The sequence below is a fragment of the Typha latifolia genome, chromosome 5, assembly GCF_019914945.1.
Source record: "Typha latifolia isolate L0001 chromosome 5, TyphaL0001v2, whole genome shotgun sequence".
NCBI lineage: Eukaryota > Viridiplantae > Streptophyta > Magnoliopsida > Poales > Typhaceae > Typha > Typha latifolia.
The window spans coordinates 5,000,878-5,021,531 of record NC_133090.1 but is presented as its reverse complement, the minus strand read 5'-3'; the positions used below and the strand labels follow the sequence as shown (position 1 = coordinate 5,021,531).

Here is a 20,654-nt window from a genome sequence, read left to right as displayed (position 1 = left end):
ACACTTCAATAGCGAACCACAAAGGGGTGTTGGGACATATAAGCAACTTTCTCAAAGCTATACATGGATAGGAATGAAGGCAGATGTAAAGCGCTACGTCAAGGAGTGCCAACTGTGTCAACAAAAGTAGGTAGAGTCTCTCAAGCTAGCTAGACTATTCCAACCATTGTCAACTCTGGAGCAAATATGAGAGGACATATCAATGGACTTTATAGAGGGGCTACCTAAGGTTTGAGAGTATTAAGTTATTTTTGTAGTTGTCGATAGAATGAGCAAGTATGCTCATTTTTCAACTCTAGCACATCAATTTTCAGCAAGGGCAGTTGCTAAGATCTTTGTGAAGGATGTAGCAAAGCTTCACGGGATGCTGAGGATGATCGTCTCTAAAAAGGACCGCATCTTCATAAGTGACTTTTGGGCGGAGTTTTCAAACTGCAGGGGACACGATTGACACTCAATTTGACCTATCATCCACAAACAAACGGCCAAATCAAGATAGTCAATCGAGGCATTGAGCAGTATTGGAGATATTTCGTGGCAGATCGACCGAAAGAGTGGTTGCGGTATTTGCCTTGGGCAGAGTGGTCCTATAATACCGCTTACAATATGAAGTAAACAACTTGGTCACCAAAGCAGCTTAAGCTGACCTCTTTCCATTCAGATGACTCCATTTGAAGTAGTATATGGTCAGATTGCCCTCGTGCTACAGACATATAATCTATTAGCAGTTACAAAGAGGTCGGAGGTGGACTTGGAGCTGATGGATTGAGATGAGATATTAAGACGATTTCGTGAGCACATCGTTGTAGTTCAAAGCCAGATGTTGTAGTTCAAAGCCGGATGAAACAGGTCTATGACCGAGGACATCGCAAGCACAAGTTTGCAATGAGTGCTTGGGTCTTTGTGCGAGCACAGCCATACCACCAGGTGACCTTGTAGCCTATGAAAAACAAAAAACTGTCCTTTCAGTTCTTTGGCCCATATAAGGTGTTGGAGCGTATTGGACCAGTAGCCTATCGCTTGGAGCTGCCTAAAGGAACACGGGTACATCTAGTCCTCTATGTCTCAATTCTGAAAGCTATGATTGGACCCGATCTAGCCATAGGAACTGACTTACCAGAGACCATTGAGGAGCGTGAGATGGACGAACCCATATGAGTCCTAGCCAAGCGGTGACGTCGACACGACAAATAAAGATGGAGATTCTAGTGGAGTGGCTAGGACGGCTATGAATATGGCAACATAGGAGTTGGAGGACAACGTAATGGACCGTTTTTCTCACTTTACACTGAGGACTAGATGAGGGAAGCATGGTGAGTTGTTGTAGTTCTTAATTAAGATACAAATTGGACATGACCAATTCGCCTCGAACTAGATCATTTTCTATTTTTGTTTTGGATAAAAATAAGAAAACTTCTAGCTAGTGTTGAACGCAATCGAAGGGCGTTCGAACGCCTATTGTCACAATCCGAAATAGGAATCATGACCGGTCATGCATCTCAATATACTTGAGATACACGAAGCCTTATCAATACTTTCTACGTGTACGATGGCAAAATAAATAAATAAATAAAATAAAAATCTGCTTTATTAAATTTAAAACTAATTGCAATAAAATAGTAACATTGTTTTAAATTTAATAAACAATGTTATTATTTTATTGCAATTAGTTTTAAATTTAATAAAGCAGATTTTCATTTTATTTATTTATTTATTTTGCCATCGTACACGTAGAAAGTATTGATAAGGCTTCGTGTATCTCAAGTATATTGAGATGCATGGCTGGTCATGATTCCTATTTCGGGTCGTGACAATGTTAGTATCAGAGCTAAAATTGTCACTTTAAAACACCCTTAGAGTTATGTGGAGGTCCGGTGGCATAAGCTCAGGTTTGTTATAAAATTTTTATTATATTCAGTAAAATTATTCTTATCTTATTTATAAATCTTGAAGGGGCAATATGTATACACGTCGTCGTCGACGAGGAGCTGCGGCCCAGAGTTTATCTCCTGTCAGGAGTAGGGAGCAAGAGCTGGCTCCTACTCAAGCGCCAGCTCTTGCACCAACCAACTGCTATTCCTGGTTCGGAATCAGAAACTGCTACTACCCAAGCTCCTACTCCTATCCAGACTCCTACCCCTGCCCAGATCCCCACTCCTGCCCCAGTTCATGCTACTCATACAGTGGTATCAGTGCTTCAGACCCTTCTTCAGGCTGTTGGAGGACAGTCATCGCAGACTCCGACTACATCAGAGTCAAGGCCCCTTAGTCTAGATAGGGGTACAGTGTTCGAAATTTTTTTGAAGGCATCTCCACCTACATTTAGAGGGACCACTAATCTGATTGAAGCAGAGGCATGGCTACTGTGAATCGAGAAGATATTGCGAGTATTGGATTGTTCAGAAGATCAAAGGGTTGCCTTGACGACCTATATGTTTGAGGATCGGGCAGAGCATTGGTGGGAGATGATTGAGCGCCAGTACATTGGACGAGAGAAGGAGCTGACTTGGGGAAACTTTAAGAGGATTTTCTTCGAAAAGTACTACCCTCGGGCCTTAAAGAAAAAGAAACATGATGAGTTCTTTGAGCTGAGACAGGGAGGCATGTCTTTGGTGGACTTTGAGGCGAGGTTCACCGAGCTGTTGCGATTTGTTCCACATATAGCAGCGAGCGAGGAAGAGAAAGTTAGCTTCTTCGAGGGTAAGTTGCGGCCAGCCATCAGAGATAGGATATCACTATTCCAGTGTCAGACACTTCCAGAAATGGTGTCTAAGGCACTCCTCGCCGAGAGAAACATTGGGGAGCTTTGCCAAGAACAAGAACAGCAGCATCCACAGAAGAAGCCGAAGAGGTACCAGGAGCAAAACAAAGGAGGTGGTCAGCCGTCTGGATAGCCCTTGAGGGCCGGGAGTGGACCAAACCCTTCTGGGGGAGGTCCCAAATAGAGTCAGCTTAAAATTTGCACGAGGTGTGGATGCTCACATTCGTCTAGTGTTGGGTGCAATGGAGTACCACGAAGCTGCTACAACTGTGGAAGACCCAGCCACTTAGTGAGAGATTGCAAAGCACCACGTGGGGGATAGCGTCCGGCTTCTCAGTAGGATCAACAGCATCAACCGTCCCAGTCTGGCACAGCAAACAATAGGCCTCCAGCAAGTAGCGGAAATCCAAGAGCGATGCCAGATAATAAAGGAAGAATTTATACTTTGACCCAGGAAGAGGCTGAGCACTCACCATCCATGGTGCAAGGTACATTATCTATTTCTTTCATACCAGCTAAAGTCCTTATAGACTCTGGAGCCTCACACTCTTTTGGTTCACCTGATTTTCTTTCTTTATTACCTATTGCACCTGAGATTATGGAATCATATTTAACAGTGCCTACACCCATAGGGAGGATCATACTTTTAAATCTTATTTGCAGATCTTGTTTAGTAGAGATAGACAATCAAAAACTTCCAATAGATCTTATTTGTATGGACATGCATGATTTTGATGTTATACTGGGTATGGATTGGTTATCTGCACATCATGCTATAGTAGATTGTAGAATGAAAAGGGTTACATTTTCTATTCCGGAGAAGCCATAATTTTTCTTTCAGGGTGAGCGAAAGATTCCTACGACCAGTATTATCTCAGCACTTCAAGCAAATCGATTAATGAAGAAAGGATGCCCAGGCTTTTTGGCATCGGTAGTGGGCGTGGAGCGTGCAGAGCAGGAGATTCATGAACTTCAGGTGGTAAATGAATTTCCATATGTTTTTCCTGAAGATCTACCTGGTCTTCCACCCGATAGAGAGATAGACTTCACCATAGATCTGCTCCCTAGCACTGAACCAATATCAAAGGCACCCTACAGGATGGCACCGCCAGAACTTAAAGAGTTGCAAAGCCAACTTCAAAAGTTGCTAGATTTGGGTTTTATTCGTTCGAGTGTATCACCTTGGAGAGCACCAGTTTTATTTGTAAAGAAGAAAGATGGATCAATGCGCCTTTGCATTGATTATCGGGAGTTAAATAAAGTCACTATGAAGAACAAGTATCCACTACCCCGGATCGATGATCTTTTTGATCAATTGCAAGGCTCTCAGGTCTTCTCAAAAATTGATTTGAGGTCTGGTTATCACCAATTGAAGATCAAGAATGAAGATATTGCAAAGACAGCATTTAGGACTCGCTATGGCCATTATGAGTTCTTAGTGATGCCTTTCGGTCTTACAAATGCACCTGCAGCTTTTATGGACTTAATAAACCGGGTCTTCAAGACCTTTTTGAACCAGTTTGTTGTGATATTCATTGACAATATATTGATCTATTCCAAGAGCAGAGAAAAGCATGAGGAACATCTAAGGATAATACTTCAAACTCTTCGTGAGAAAAAGCTTTATGCAAAGTTTAAGAAATGTGAATTTTGGTTGGATGAGGTGGCTTTCTTAGGACATATAATTAGCAAAGATGGAGTCAAGGTGGATCAAAAGAAGATCGATGCTGTTAGCAAATGGCCGAGGCCTACTTCAGTATCTGGAAGTACGCAATTTCCTTGGATTGGCAGGCTACTATAGAAGGTTCGTGGAGGGATTTTTACGGATTGCTTTGCCACTTACTCACCTCACCAAAAAGAGGGTGAGATTTGAGTGGTCAGATGATTGTGAAAATAGCTTCCAAAAGCTCAAGCAAAGATTGATTTCAGCTCCTATCCTTTCACTTCCGACAGAGGGCGGCAACTTTGTAATTTACAGTGATGCATCACGACAGGGTCTCGGTTGTGTTTTGATGCAGCATAGAAAGGTGATAGCTTATGCATCTAGACAACTTAAGATTCATGAGAAAAACTATCCTACTCATGATCTTGAGTTGGCTGCGGTGGTTTTTGCACTAAAAATTTGGCGTCACTACCTTTATAGAGAATCTTGTGAAATTTTTACTGATCACAAGAGCCTCAAGTATATTTTCACTCCGAAAGAACTTAATTTGAGGCAGCGCAGGTGGCTAGAATTAATCAAAGATTATAATGTTAGTATCAATTACCATCCTGGGAAGGCAAATGTGGTAGCCGATGCTTTGAGCAGAAAATCATCAGAGGGGCACTTATCAGCACTTACTTGTCAGCAGTGCATTATTGAAGAATTCAGACGCCTGAAGATTGAAGTAACATCAAATCCAGAGAGAGTAGCTATTTGCAGCCGACTAGTGGTCAAACCTACACTTTTAGATCGCATCCAGGCTGCTCAATTAGAGGATGCCAACCTCGAGAAGATCTTGGAAGGATTAGAAAAAGGAGAAGCTCCTGGCTATTCGAGATCAGATGAAGGATTAGTCAAGTACCAGAATCGAGTCTGCGTCCCAGCCAGTGAGGAGTTAAAGAATGAAATTATATCAGAGGCTCACAGTTCAGGATTCAATATCCACCCAGGCAACACAAAAATGTATAGAGATTTGCAAGAAAACTTCTGGTGGAATGGCATGAAAAAGGACATAGCTAACTTTGTGGCCAGATGTCTCGCTTGTCAGCAAGTCAAAGTTGAGCACCAAAAGCCTGCAAGGATGTTACAGCCTTTGCCTTTATCGAAATGGAAGTAGGAGGATGTGACTATGGACTTTGTTTCGGGACTTCCCCGCACTAGATCAAATCATGATATAATTTGGGTGATCGTTGATAGACTAACTAAGTGTGCTCACTTTTTGGCTATTCGTATGACTTACTCCCTAGATTGTCTTGCACAACTTTATATTAGGGAGATTATTCGACTCCATGGTGCACCTTTGTCTATAGTGTCTGATCGAGATCCTCGTTTTGTTTCTAAATTCTGGCGGAGTCTTTATTCAGCTATGGGGACATGATTGAGGTTCAGTTCAGCTTATCACCCGCAAACTGATGGACAATCTGAGAGGACTACTCAAACCCTTGAGAATATGTTGCGAGCATGTTCTTTGGAGTGGAAAGAAAATTGGGATGATCATCTTCCACTCATGGAGTTCTCATACAATAATAGTTACCATTCGAGTTTAGGGTTAGCACCTTACGAGGCGTTGTATGGTAGAAAATATAGATCTCCACTTTGTTGGTTTGAGGTTGGTGAAAGACAGTTATTGGGACCAGATATAGTACAAGATGCCACACAGAAAATCGTCAAAATCAAAGAAAAGCTTCTTGCAGCTCAAAGCCGTCAAAAGAGCTATGCTGATAATCGGAGAAGAAACCTTAAGGTTTTCCTAAAGGTGTCACCTTGGAAAGGATTGATCAGGTTTGGTAAGAAAGGCAAGTTGAGTCCTCGCTTTATTGGACCTTTTGAGGTGTTAGAGCGCATTGGAGAGGTGGCATACCAAATAGCACTACTATCTAGGTTATCTAAAGTACATAATGTCTTCTATGTATCTATGTTGAGAAAGTATGTGCCTAGTGCAGACCATGTGATCGACTTCGAGCCTTTGGAGATCCGAGAAAATCTATCTTATGAGGAGCAATCTGTGGAAATTCTAGAGACTCAGCAAAGAACTCTTCGCAATAGGGTAATCTCCTTCGTGAAGATTTTATGGCAAAACAATAAGCCAGAAGAAGCAACTTGGGAGCGTGAAGATGAGATGAGGGAAAAGTATCCGAAGCTATTTCCTCAATTTTCATAGCGACTATTACAGTATTACCTTATCCTTTTATTACACTAATTTTAATTTCGAGGATGAAATTTCTTTTTGTTGGGAATAGTTGTCAGAACCAGAGAAAAAAAAATTTAATTAGGGGTTGAGAGAGGAGGGTGCACGTGCTCTGCACGTGCAGTCCCTCCCCTCTCCCTCTCCGTCTCCGGCACGCAACGAGGCGCAGAAAAAGGGGGATTTCATCTAATCCAAATCGGATTAGATTTGATCCTCTTCTAATCTATAAATTAAACCTTAATCCTCTCTCTCTCCTCAACCTCCTAGCCTTCTTCTCCTCCTTCGTTTTCTTTCTTTTCTTACTGTCGAAATCGTAGCTATGGAATCAGATCGCCGGAGCATCGCCGGAAGAATTTGGGACCACCACACTCCTCCCCGGTGAGCCCTCTCTCATCCCTCTAGTTTAATTTAAATTTAAAAAGATAAATCGAAAATACTTAAATTGGGGATTTCGGCTTCGCCGGCAACTCTCGCCGGCTGGCGGCTTCGAGTTGCTGTTGCTCGTGCTTGAGAGCTCCAAGTCGTTAGCCTTGCGCCATGGATGCCTTCTGGAAGAGCCCTCGTGGCTCCAATCGACGTCGGCCGCGGCGTCGGCCATCGGTGGTGAGTTCTCCACCTCATGAGGATGATGAAGAGAGAGAGAGAAAGAGAGCCGAGAGGTTGAGGGTGGTCGTGAACCGTCGCCGGCAGGGTCGCCGGCGGTCACTCCCTCCCTTAACCCTTCTCTTCCTCGCATTGGTCATAAGAAGAGAAGGGGTTTGAGTGGGGCTTAGGTTTAACCCGAGCCAACCCTTTTCTTTTAAAGTTTGGGTTCGGGTTCGGGTTGGATTTCGGATCCAAAGACCCGACCCGAACCACTTATTTGGGTGGGCTGCGGGTTAGCCCGAGCCCAATCCAATTAATTTTAGCTGGGCCTCGGCCCAACCCGATTAAATTGATTTCTTTTTGGATTGGGCTGGGCCAGCAGCAGCCCAGCCCAATCCAATAGGTGGGTTAAACCCATTTTAGTTTTTTCTTAAGTTTTTTTTTTAAATTTTAGAAATATTGATATTATTCAAATTAAAAATTTTATTATTATTTATTATTTAAGGTGGTGATTTTTAGTACGTGAGCTAGAGATTGAGATTTCGGTTGTCTTGCCTAGACTCAGGTGAGTGGGTTCACTCACATATTTATTTTATTATATTTTGTATCTTTGTCAGACCATGTAAATTTTCTTTGCAAATTATTTATTTCACCCTTACATGTAAAAATTTAATTGTTGCAATTTCTGTGTGCAAATCTATTTATTTCATTCATACGTGCGAAAATTTAATTGTTATATTTTCTATATGCATTTAATTATTATACTCAGTGCATCATCATACTTCGTGCAAATATTGAAATTTGTGTAAAGAAAAATGAGATTAGTATTGGTACGACTTAGAGAACAGTCCCAGTATAAATCGCTTGCGATTTTCCGTGGTGACTCAAGTTTATCTGAAAGCCCAGGGGAAAGTCCTAAATTAGATCACTGCGGTGACTTTCTTAGGTGACTCTGGCGTGGTTAGGGAACAGTCCTAGGATGAATGAGAAAATTTCCTAGGTGACTCTAACTTCTCTCAACAGTTAGAGGAAAAGACAGAGTGTGTTGATCATAGGGTGATACCATCTGATAACCCTAACTGGACCAGTTATGAAGAAAAGTCCCGAGCGTCATCTCGAGGTGACTTCTAGTTGATGTGGATCCATAGGGTTTAAACCCATTGAGACATATGACAGTATAAATATTGAAAAGATGTTAATATGTTGAAACGTGCAAGGTTACAAGTTGTGACTCTCTATTATTATCTTTGTTAGTATTTAGAGAGCATGCCTATTGCATACTGTTATGGATATTGTTGCTCTTAGTTTAATTTATTCAACATTAATATGATTTAAAATTTATTTGGTTTTGAGTGGATTCCACTCACTGAGCTATAGTTGTTGGCTCATGGATTCTAATTTTTTTGTATTTGTTTATCTATTTCACGTAGAAAGTATTGATAAGGCTTCGTGTATCTCAAGTATATTGAGATGCATGGCTGGTTATGATTCCTATTTCGGGTCGTGACACTTATATAGCATTCACACATACAGAACCCTATTTTTGGCCGTTCGAACGCGGTCGAAGGGCATTCAAATGCCTGTTAGTTAAATTGTTTCGTATTAGGATTTGTTTAGGATTTTTAGATGATTGGCTAGCCTCCAAATATGTGGAATAGCAGCCACTTTGGAATTATTAATTATTGGAGCTTTTGTTTTGCATCTAGGCTTGAGCTAACCTTCTCCCTCCTCCTTCCTCCCTATTGGTATCCATTCTGAGTTTCCTTCTATAGCGAGGTTAATCCGCTAACGCTTCTCCCTCTTCACTCCAGCGACCAACCATACCTGCAAGCTCCCTTCTTTCCCTTCATCTTATTCAAGATACTATTTCACCCACCACAGTCATCATCATCTTCCATAATCCTAACTCTAACCATATCACCTACTTCCATTCCACTATTTCCTAACCTTTGATTATTAATTCCACCATATTTTTTGATCTACCTATCATATCGATGAGATTCCATTTGCGTTGGATTCTTAACTTCCAAAGGAATAACATATCTGAATCTTAGATCATTTCAACGATTAGATCGATCCATACTGCCTTCGAAAATTCTGTGTTTAATTCTGTCCACTATTGCGACGTGGATTAAGATCTACTTCCTCATGGTCAATTACAACATGCTATCTTGGAGGAGTAAGCTGTTTACAAGATCAATTAAATTTGACATCAGACAAGTTTATCAGAATTGAGTTATGTACCCTGCAATTCGCTAAACATCGTACTTAAGCTTATAGTAAGTATATTCCTTATGACTTATGTTGCAAAAGCACCGGTGCATGTCAACAATCAACATGCAATCATCTAAGACATAGTTTCAAATTTCGGCCAATAACGAGTGGGATCGGCCGAAACAGATTGAGATTGGCCGTACGGGCTCTCCCTCTCTTCTCACTCCATCTCTTCTCTCTAATTTTTTTCATTTATTCTCTCATCAGTGCCCTATATCTCTCATTTCTCTCTACTCTCTCCATCTAGCATCTCCCTCTCTCTTCTTCATCTCTTTATTTTCTCCACTCTCTCTCTTCTCTCTCTCTCTCCTTCAATCTCTGTTACTACTGCAGTAACAAAGAGTGAGATTGAGAGACGAGAGAGAGATTGGAGAGTCAGGAAGAGATTGAGGAGTAACAGAGGGAGAGGGAAGAAGAGATTGAGAGGGAAAGAGAAGGGAGAAACAAACGAAAAAAAATTACCTTGCGACGACTGTAAGAGAGGGAGGAAGAGAGAGATTGAGAGAGAACGGGAGAGAAAAGGAGAGAAAGGGAGAGAAAGGGAGAGAGAGGGAGAAAAAAGAATTTGCCTTGTGATAATAAGAGAGAAGGTAAAGAGAAGAAACGAAAGAAAATTAGAAAATATAAATTTGCCTTCGCAGTAATAGAGAAAGGGAAAAGAAAAAAGATAAGGGGAAAGAAAAGGGAGAGCCAACTCAGTATTCATCAAAGTTTAAAATAAATTAATATAATTTTTAGTTTTTCGACTTCATATATGAATAATATTATTTTCTTATCATTTTTCTAAATTTTTAGAAATTTTCTCATATTTTTAAATAATATTTAGAATTTATATAATTAAAAAATAGTCTGATCCGATACCGCCGGTCAATACAGCTGATGCAACCGATATGGCCAGTATGTATCGTTTTTCTGAATGGCCTATTCCGATCCCATACCAAGTTTTGAAACCTTGGTCTAAAATAGCTCAATAATATTGTCTTGTGAAGAAAGGATCCAAAAGTTTGGACTCAGATATAATTGTGCTATGGTCACACAATAATTGCAGAAAAGTGGACATATTTAAGTGCAGATATGAAATTACCTCCGACGATCCATGTCACTTTGTGGTCTTTCTGGAAGCTTATGCACATCAAGATAAACAACACCATTTCTTTTGTGGACACCCATTTTCCATGGTTCATTTCTTATGTAAGCTGTAGCCAGTATCTGATGATACAACATGTTATTTTGTCCATCAACAAGCATATCCATAATGCCAGAAGTACATACAAAATGCAATTTATCAAGGACAGTAGATGAGCCAATCATACAGTAGATGAGCCATGCAAGGTAAATATCGATATTAGACCTAGGCTCGAGCTCAAGCGAAGAAAAAATCCCAATTTTCATGATTCTTTTGCAGTCCACATCAAGATAGACAACACTCATTTTAAGAAGGATTAATGTGAATTGAGGTAGAAATGTACCTTGTTAAGGTTGTTACGGAAGGTCTGCCAAAGATCATGCAGATAAGTAAACAGAACGTAAGTAATCTCTGTTAAGAAATGAAGCAGATGAGAAATAGCAATAAATTAAAAGTATAGGGGATTTACCACAAAATGTATATTTTGAAGAGGTGTGTTTTTGTTTCTTATACAAGTAAGAAGATCGCCAAATCCTTCAGAACCCAAGTCTGATAAGAAAACACAAATTTTCCACAAGTATTAATGCTAAAACCATTATTGAGGAGAATATAAGAGAGTAAGGATTTCTTCAGTTTGAGTTATAAATATCATAGTATATGACCGTCACAGAGAAAAGCTATTGCCAGAGCAAGCAGTAGGTTATATAGCTAAAAGATGCCGCAGAAAATAAAACATTTAACTCGATAAGATTTACAGCAGATTCATGGAAAATGTAAGAAGACAGAAAGGAAGAAACAGCGCAGACCAAAAACTTATCTTGCCTACCAAGAATCTAACCACTAATTAGAAGAGCATACAGATAACGCCAAGACAATGAAACAACTTGATGGACAGCAGATGGGAAATGTGAATTATAAGCAATAGAACAACCAGTAGTACACTGATTGTTCAATTACACAATAAAAGAAATAGCATATAGTAATGCTTTAATATAAAATTAATGTTTCCAACCAGACCTTCTAACTTCCCAAACCAATTCACTTAAATAGGAGAAGGTGGAAGATTATTATAATTCCATAGGTAACCAGCAAAACAAGAAAAATATTACTAAGAACTAACAAGATAGAGTTCAAGTCAGAAGCTAGACATTCAATAAACAATGTTAGTTACAAGGATTCATGGTATGTCTTACAAATTTTTATTCATGGGCTAGTAATTAATATCAGAGTTGTTCCAATTAAAGAGACAATTAACTAAGTTAGAGGATATGTTAAACATTTCAATTTACTTTGAGGCCTAATGATATTAATTGCTTAGTGCAACTGCAAAATCAAAAACAGTGTTTTTGTTTTGATGTTGAAGTTTAACATTGATAAGCCTCCAATAAAGAAATAGTAATGAAGTTTCAAGTACTATTGTGAAGATGGCCAAAGTTCTCATTGAGGCATCCTTTTATAAATAATCAGAAATGGTTTAGCCACACAATAATGACATAGCATTACTGTACAATGATGAAGATTACAGGCTTGTACCATACTGCACAGCCTTTATATTTAACGTAAGCTTTATCATATCCAAGAGACAAAATTTGTCATATTATAAGACAAACTAGACACAAGACATTCATTCTGACATGATGGGAATTAAATAGATATTACGCTCAAATAAAACTTGCCATTTTTACTATATTCAACATGAACAAATTATAGAAATAAAAGAAGCCACTTGAAACAAAGATGATTTGACATAAAGATCTGTTTTAAATCAAAATGATTTGACAGAAACCTATATTTTCTTATTGTCTAGATTAATATTCTAAAGCTATGGAGGCTGCCAACACAGCCTGCATCGTAGAATAGTGCAGTTATCAACACAATATTGCTGCAAGAATGGGAACAAATGCAGGGACTGTGTCAGATGCCCTATCAGGCATGAACTTGCCATATCAGCCCACTATGATGTGTGGGTCCGAGAGCTCATGTATGCTTTAACTGCCTATTTGACAGACTTAAAGTCTGTTTCATCCACTTAGTAAAACAGAGTTCATGTGTAGCCCTAGCTTTACTGAGAGAGCGCGGGGAGTGAGAAAGGAAGAACAAGAAGGAGATAGGAAGACAAGAGAGGGCATTTGCTGCCATCTTTTCTCAGAATTGTTGGTTCCACTCTATCGACAATTGCCCCAACAGCCATCTTCACCTCCAATGCATAAAATTCCTCTCCGTTAAACAAAGTTTCTTATCTTTTCCCTATTTTATTCTTTCATGTCTTTTCTGCATATATTTTTTTCTGTTTGTCTCTATTTAATACCTCCACTCAAAGTTCGAAAAATTGGGTCAAGATCAGCCTCCCAGAAAAATAATACGTATCAGCTGTATCGACCGCTTGGATCAAATTATTTTAATTACATAAATTATAAATATTATTTTAAAATACAAAAAAAAATTTATTTTATTTTAAATGATAAAAATAAAAAAATAATAATTAATCACATATGAAGTCTAAAACTAAAAAATTTACCAACTTACTCAAAACTGCAACGAAGGAAAGAGAGAAAGTGGAAGAAACAAAAATAAAAAAATAAAAAATTAATAAAGGAGAGAAGAAGAAAAATATAGTGAAGAAATAAAAGGAGAGAAAATAAAATAAAATAAAAAAATCACATAGCCGAGATTGCCGAAGTTAGATCACTAGTGGAGTTTGCCAAAGCTGGATTTCTGCATCAAAGAAGTAATAGCTATGATAGGGAGAGAAAAAGAGAGAAATAGTAAAAGAAAGGAGGAAATCTGGATCGGGATTGGCCAATCCCATCTGGTCCTAGTCAATTGATTGGGATCGGGTTTGGATCCAAGTCAGGATCAGACGATCCTTCGAACCATGCCTCCATTGCACAAGGTCTTCATTCATGTATGTTTTCATATGGCAAAGTGATGAGTGTTGGAATATGGGAGTGGAATAGTGGATTGTGTCGAAAAAACATATTTGCTGCATCCACGAATGCAGGAATTTTCAGAAATTGTGTATTTTGGGGCTACAAAGGAGCATTCGTTTGCAGGAAGTTCCTGTAGGTGGGTCTGCAGGAAGTTCCTCAACTCAGGGATGCACATAATTTCCTCTGGAAGGGTCGCCTAGTTGCCTGATTGCATGAAATTTCTGCAACCTGGACTGTTGAGGAGTATTATCGACCGCATAATTTGTATTAATTCAGTTTCATGTAATATAGACTAGTTGTAAATATTAATTAGAGAAAAACATGAATCTTTTGTTGGGTTCATTCACCTGCCATCGATCTCACTGCCCACCAAGTGCCATGAAACCTATCTGCATGCACCTTTTGAAACATTGGTCTAGATCAAATTTTGATACTTCTAGGTGAGAGGTAAATATATTCCAAAGAACATGACATTCCAGAAAGAACACAAGCAAAGCATGAGAGGAATCACGACTGAAAAACATGATGAAGATTACTCTTTTGTTTAAGACCTCAAGTAATAAGACAATCAAGTGATGGAAAAAAAAAAGATGAGCAAATTGATATCTACAATAGAAAAAATGAGTCAAAGTTTGAATTGGATTCAACAGAAACTGATGGGATTATAGTCAAGGATCATCTTACAAATGGAAAGAAAAAGACACATCAGATATAACTTTATATCGTAGGATTGGGCTTTTGGCTTACTGCCTGATCAGTGTACTTGGAAAATGAGGAGTCTTATTGCATCGAACTTTTAGGTTCTTCCTTCCTATTAACTCTTTCCTTGTCTAGAGAAATTTCTGAGAGTTTCCTCCTAGGATGGCCCACCCTAAATTCAGAAAATAAACTAAATAACTCTACCACCAATTTGCTTCTGTAGATTTCATGTCAAGATTTACTTCAGTTTAGAACCTCAAGATGATCTGCATAATTTTGACATCAAGCTAATAGATGGTCATGGAAGTTTGTAAATTCATTGTTGGAACACAATCAACCTTTATGTACTTCTCTTATGGACATCAAATTGCATACGGAAGGCTTTCACCAGCAAACAGATACTGTAGTAAAGTTGGTTATAAAGCAGTAATTAATCAGGAAGAATTCATAAAATGGATATATTTTTATTAGTCCATTACAGCACCAATAGATAAATGTTTCTTGGTGAAGAAAAGGGATACCTATTTTCTCTTTAAATGACTCAAATCCTTTATTCAAATCTGTACCGATATCCTCACAGACATTGCGTTTAAAAAGTCTCTGTAAACAAGAATAGAATTTCCAAATTAGAGTGAAAATGGCAAATTTATTCGATGATTAACATGCATCAAAACAAGCATGAGAAATCCATAAAATGAGATTAAAAGCATGAAAATGATAAGGTGTCTGCAGACATTGTGAGAGCAAATAAGTATGTAAATATCAAATAAATGGCATAAAATCTATTAAGTCAATAAACACATTTTGGCAAATTGCCAAAGATAACACTAAGCAATGAGATGGAAATATTTTCATAAAGCTACCAGAAGAAACACAAAATTGGGAAATGCATAGTAGTTCAGATCTCTTACCAAGTTGCGATCATCAAAATAAACCTCTCCGCCTTCAACACGGCTATAGCATGCAATTTCACAAGGCTGTAAGCAATGATTCAGTGGAACATTATCAAACCTAGAGCTGTAATTTTACTGCAGAACAAACGGTAAGACCAAAAATACCTCCTGAAATGCAATGGGCTTCCTAGACAAAGTTTCCTCACTCTTATTAAGCTTCATTTCAGAAACAAAACGTTCATCGTTACGGCCATTTGCATGGGAAAATCTAGAACCATAACCAAAATTTTGCCTTGGCTGATAAGATCCTGGCCTTGGAAGAAGAGGCGGACCTCTGTCATTAGAGTAACCAGGTTGCCATCTACCGCGTCCAAAATTGCCTCTAGTATGATTGTTGCTATTTCGAAGAGGGGGCAACACTGTAATAAATGGACAGCCATTATAAAGAAGGAATAGGCCTTTTAGTGAATGTTTTACAAGAGTTACCTGATTTTATCAAAGTGGAAGTGATTTCTAGAAGATCAGTTTAAGTGCATTCAAAACAAACATCCAAAGAAGACAAAGATAAAGTTCATTGTTCTTTGTAGCACCAAAATTTATCATATATTTTCCAGTGTTAGTCTGGTCTGACTTAATATTTAACTAGGATATTGGAACATCAATTGAAAGCTATTTTAGATTTCAAAGACATGATCCAGGATAATAACATAATAACATATTTATTCACTTGACAATCACTTTAGTGCTTCCATATTGAATATTGGAGAAAAAAATGTTTATTGTTACAGATATACAATTCATGCAAGTTGGAATTGTAATACAAGATGAAACAAGATGGATAACTTGACTTTTATATTTTCTTTAGTAAAGAAACGGATTCAGCACAAGATACTGAAACATTAACAGAGTAAAAAATCAAGAAAAGAAAACTTCAAGCAAGTAGTTTCAGGAAAAAAAAAGTATACATAAAGAAATAATGTAGACGACAAAGTCACGAAACAGTCATAGACAAAAGGATTCTATATAGAAAAACCATGGCATCAATTTGTTATAAATTAAACTCTTGTTTACTTGTGGAATAAGAAATATCTTATTCTAAAATAAGTCTCCTTATACTTAGTATAGCAACTAAATAATCACTTATCTCAATACTAGTATAGTAATACCTACTTCTCTCTCCTTTCATCTTTCATCCAATATATATTTACTAATATTATTTTACTTTTAAAAAGACATCACTTTAATCAACTACCATTACAATTACTCTCTCTCTTATTTCTTTTCTCTCTCATCTCCTCATCCATCCATTATAAAAGATATTTTAGTCATTTATCAAACTACCATTTCTACTTTATATCACATCAAGTGTAATTACTATATACTATACTAGTTTACAAAAAAATACAAGAATAGTTTATATTAGAATAAGCTCTCTTATAGTAATATTAAGAATTACTGAATTAGTATAGCTATACTAGTATTGGAATTATACTACAAGTGAATAAGGCCCAAGTACCACAGTATTATTATCAAGTTAATGTTAGTGCAGGAATTTAAAAAGTTAAAATATTCCGAATTTGTTACAATATAACAATGTCAAGTTTTTAACATTGAATATCAAAAATTTCCTACAGAGGAATTTGATTTGAGTATCAATCTTATGTTTTTTTCCTTTTTGCAGGCTTTACAATAGAATTTCTCCATGGATACAATATGCTTTCAAGCAAATATTTAAAGTGACTAAGTGACAAAACAAAAAGGTTGTCTTTGTATTGATATTTGATAAATAACATGAGAAAGTGAAATCAAGAAATTATCTACTAAATAGGGAGACATAATTCCAAAGGAAGTATATGCCATGGTGACTGGTGCAGTCACCTAGCAGGAATGTATAGTTTATGTATGCAGCCTTATTGCCATTGCTAAGGAGTTTGTTTCAATGATTCAAACTTGTGAAAAAGGATGCCTAATGCCAATCTTCTCACCACACAAATTAAAGCCCTCCAACAAGGTATCCCTCCTAGTGCATCAGGTTCCTATCAATGTGGCACCTAGAAGTTATAAATATAAAGAATGTTATCCCCGTTGCAAACCCTACCAAAACAATTTTACTTAGAAGACATTATTTAAAGAAACTTGCAACAAAGTTGATCTAAAAAACCGTCAAGGTAACTAACAATGAAGATTTAATAAATGGTTTAAGGACTTTAAAAAAAATGAATAAGATCACATAACGATTAATGTTAGCCACATCCATAAAAAACACAGCGGACAAGGTTTGTCAGCTATAGTATGCATGAAAGAAGGGAATCAAATATTGTTACGATTCAACTAGATAAGGCTTGGACCTGACCAACCTATCTCGAAGGAAATATCTTTTACTTTGGAAAAATAAAGATTTCTGGTAGTCACGTTCGAACACCAAGAAGTCATGTTCGAACGCGTCGTTCAAACGCCTGCATACATTCACAAATATAGATAACATATTTAGCGTGTTCGAACACGTTTGACCGCGTTCGAACGTACCGTTCGAACGCCTGCACATGTAAGCAAAGACGGAGAACAAATTTAGCGCGCTCGAACGCATTTGACTCACGTTCGAATGTGATCGGCGAACTGTATTGTCCTAGGGTTATCCTTTGATTGTTTTGCTTGTTAGGTTAGCCTCTAAATATGTGGAAGGCAACCTGATTGAAGATTATTGATGAATTATTGAAGATTTTTCTTTCTATACCTCTATCTCCTTCCTCTAACGGCATCCATCATTGGACATTGTCTCCTTCCTCCTTCAATCTGTCCGTGCCCCCTTGCCTCTCAAGGATCGGTTCACCCTCTACCCCTTCGTCTAGCTTAATGCTTTACCTCACCATCACTGCCATTGTCACCCCCAATACCTAACCATTATTTCCTCTTACATTAATCACGTCCATTACGCCACCACCTGACCAACAGTCAGTATTTCCCTTATAACTTCTATTCTAGACCTCCGATCGATTAATTTCGGTTGCGTTGAATCCCTTACTTCAAGAGGAACAATCTGTCAAAGTTTTAGATCTATTGGATGGCTAGATCATCCGCAGTTCTCGTCAAAAGTTTCGCCCTAGATCAGAACCAGGACTGATCTATTGGGTTGAAACTACTTTTCCCTTGGTTTTGGCCTAGTATCGATTGTAGTGGCCGTATTGGCCAATACGGGAACTGGTATGGTAGACTCGAAATTTTGAGTATTCTTTATCGTGGACAAGATATGTATTGGATCATAAATTGGATTGACTAGAACCAAACTAATGACATCAATTATTGACGCCTCAAGCACCCTTTTATTCGAGCCCTTGTTTTCTTTCCTTTCCATTGTGCTCCTCCTTTGGAGGTACATGATAGATAGAACAAATCATAGGCAAATCGGGAAATGGTAATGCTCCGACAAGGTGGTTTCTTGTAAGGTAAGTTCCATATCTTCTCTCCCTCATCACCACCACAGTCGACCTTTTTATGATACTACAATTTACAATGCACACATAACAATCTACAAATCAAGCTTATGCTTTTGTGCTTTTGGCCAAAACACAGGGTTTGATTTGTAAGAAGTAAAGACCTTTTGCTCTATCTCTATGAAAATAAATAATCACGCGGAACTGTGTAGTAGTAGTAGTCAAGGGACTTCCCTTCTAAGAGAAAAGACAGAAAAGGTAAGCTGCACTTTGGCTGGCTCCAGTAATCAGGTTCATTTTTTGTGCTCACATCACCTGGGTTACTCCTCTTGAGTATTCCAAATAAAAAACTAATGATATCCTATGGGGATAGATTGAGCTTCAACTATAATGATCTAGCTGGTAATCACCCTGCATAGAGATTTCTTCTGCCAGCTGAGATATTCTTGGTTTTAGTCACTAAAAGGCTAACGATATTTACCACTAACTCAAACAAATCTATTGTTCACTACAATTTATGTGAGCGAGATTCCTTCCAATTACCACAAGAAAATTTCATCATTAGCAAACATGGGTATACCTCCAATCAACTCACTTTTCTCGGAAAGCCAAAAGAATTAATACAAACCCATGTCAAGATCCTTACCGGGGACCAAAAATGCGCTACGGGCCGGCGTCCTAACGTACTCCTCATTGTCGGATCCAAATAGGTCTCTCTCCTCTATCAATTCGGGCCCCACGGCTCCGATCCTGTTCGCTGCCGAGTCATGCTCGTCCTCCCCGTCGCTGCTGCTTCGGCTTCGACTTCGGCTGCTGCTGCTGCCACCTCTGCTCCTCGCGCTTCCGCTGCCACTGCTGGAAGAGGAAGAAGAACGAGAAGAGGAGCCGGAGGAATCGCCTCCTCCTCCCTCCTCATCGTCCTCCTCTTTGCCCCGATTTTCCTCTTCATCCTCGTTGTCATGACCGTAGTTTTCTCCGAAGACATCCACGTCTTGCTCCGAGAAATCCATGAAGCTTTATCGCTCTTTTATTATGTATTAGCTCGGGTCTGGTGCTGGGAAGGGAAGTGGAGAAACAAGAGGGAGAGATTTCTTGTACTGGTAACTCCGAGGTAGCGTCGGAGGTAAGGGTTGGGCAAATACCGGAGTTTGTATAGTGGGATCCGATTAATGTAAAAAGGCGCATAAAAACGTAGAGTGAGCAGCGCTTTACCAAATTAGGATACACAAGTAACACAATAAGCAAGTAGTGTTTTATCAAATTATGTCTACACACCAAAATACGTATCCAAGTGATGTGATCCGAGTCAGATCGGACCACCTCGTAAACATTAGGCTCATGGTTCGAATCACTTATCTAGATAGAGAGTTAATTTTAGCATTTTGTTTAAGTTATTTCCAGCTTATGTTAGTCGAGTCGGTTTAATATTGGACTTATTGTGGTTTGGATAATTGTTAGCCTTCAATATGTAATGTGGAGTGCAACCTGAATTAAGGTGTTTAGATAACTAAGGTTTTCTAACTGGGCATTCGAACGGAGAAGCCGCATTTGCGCCCCGCGAAAGCTTGTGTTGGGCCTAGTTTGTTCAATTGTTTGGTGGATAGGCTAGCCTCTAAATATATGGAAGGAAGCCTCATTAGGGAGTTATGGAATGTATATTTGAGTTAACCTATCTTCTCCCCTCTAGTCTGAAACGTCTCCCTCCTCGTTCAAACCCTAGCCGCATGCCACCTCAACGCCGGTTACCCCTAGCTTCCCTCGACTATCCGGTCCTCCCTCTTCTTGGGATCTTCACCACCTTCTCCCCCCTCTTCATTCACCTAACAACACCTCGTGCAACCTATCAATCACCACCATCATCACCATCACCCGTCATCTCTACCTCCACCGTAACTTTGCCTATTTTCATCTTATATATAACAAATCTGTGAAGGGTGTAAATACCGAAAATGAAGATCTGGAAGATATGAAATGAACCCATCTAGTTTCATAATTTTTTGACTATGAGAGAATATTTAGTAAATATTTTCCTCCGACCGTGTGGATTGCTTCCAATGACTTCTTC

The 20,654-nt window shown here is 38.7% G+C and overlaps 1 protein-coding gene across 1 annotated transcript in view; it reads right to left on the bottom strand.

The window, feature by feature from the left end:
* LOC140788964 (NAD-capped RNA hydrolase DXO1) overlaps positions 1-19,791 on the bottom strand; it is a 32,072-nt gene extending 12,281 nt beyond the window's left edge. The window contains exons 1-7 of the mRNA XM_073138521.1: positions 19,236-19,791; positions 15,324-15,577; positions 15,177-15,242; positions 14,787-14,865; positions 11,106-11,185; positions 10,980-11,003; positions 10,595-10,719 (exon numbers count right to left, since the gene is read on the bottom strand). Of these exons, the coding sequence (XP_072994622.1) occupies positions 10,595-10,719; positions 10,980-11,003; positions 11,106-11,185; positions 14,787-14,865; positions 15,177-15,242; positions 15,324-15,577; positions 19,236-19,599 (992 nt within the window). The 5' untranslated portion in view covers positions 19,600-19,791. The remainder of the gene's footprint in view (positions 1-10,594; positions 10,720-10,979; positions 11,004-11,105; positions 11,186-14,786; positions 14,866-15,176; positions 15,243-15,323; positions 15,578-19,235) is intronic.
* Positions 19,792-20,654: the final 863 nt, after the last annotated feature.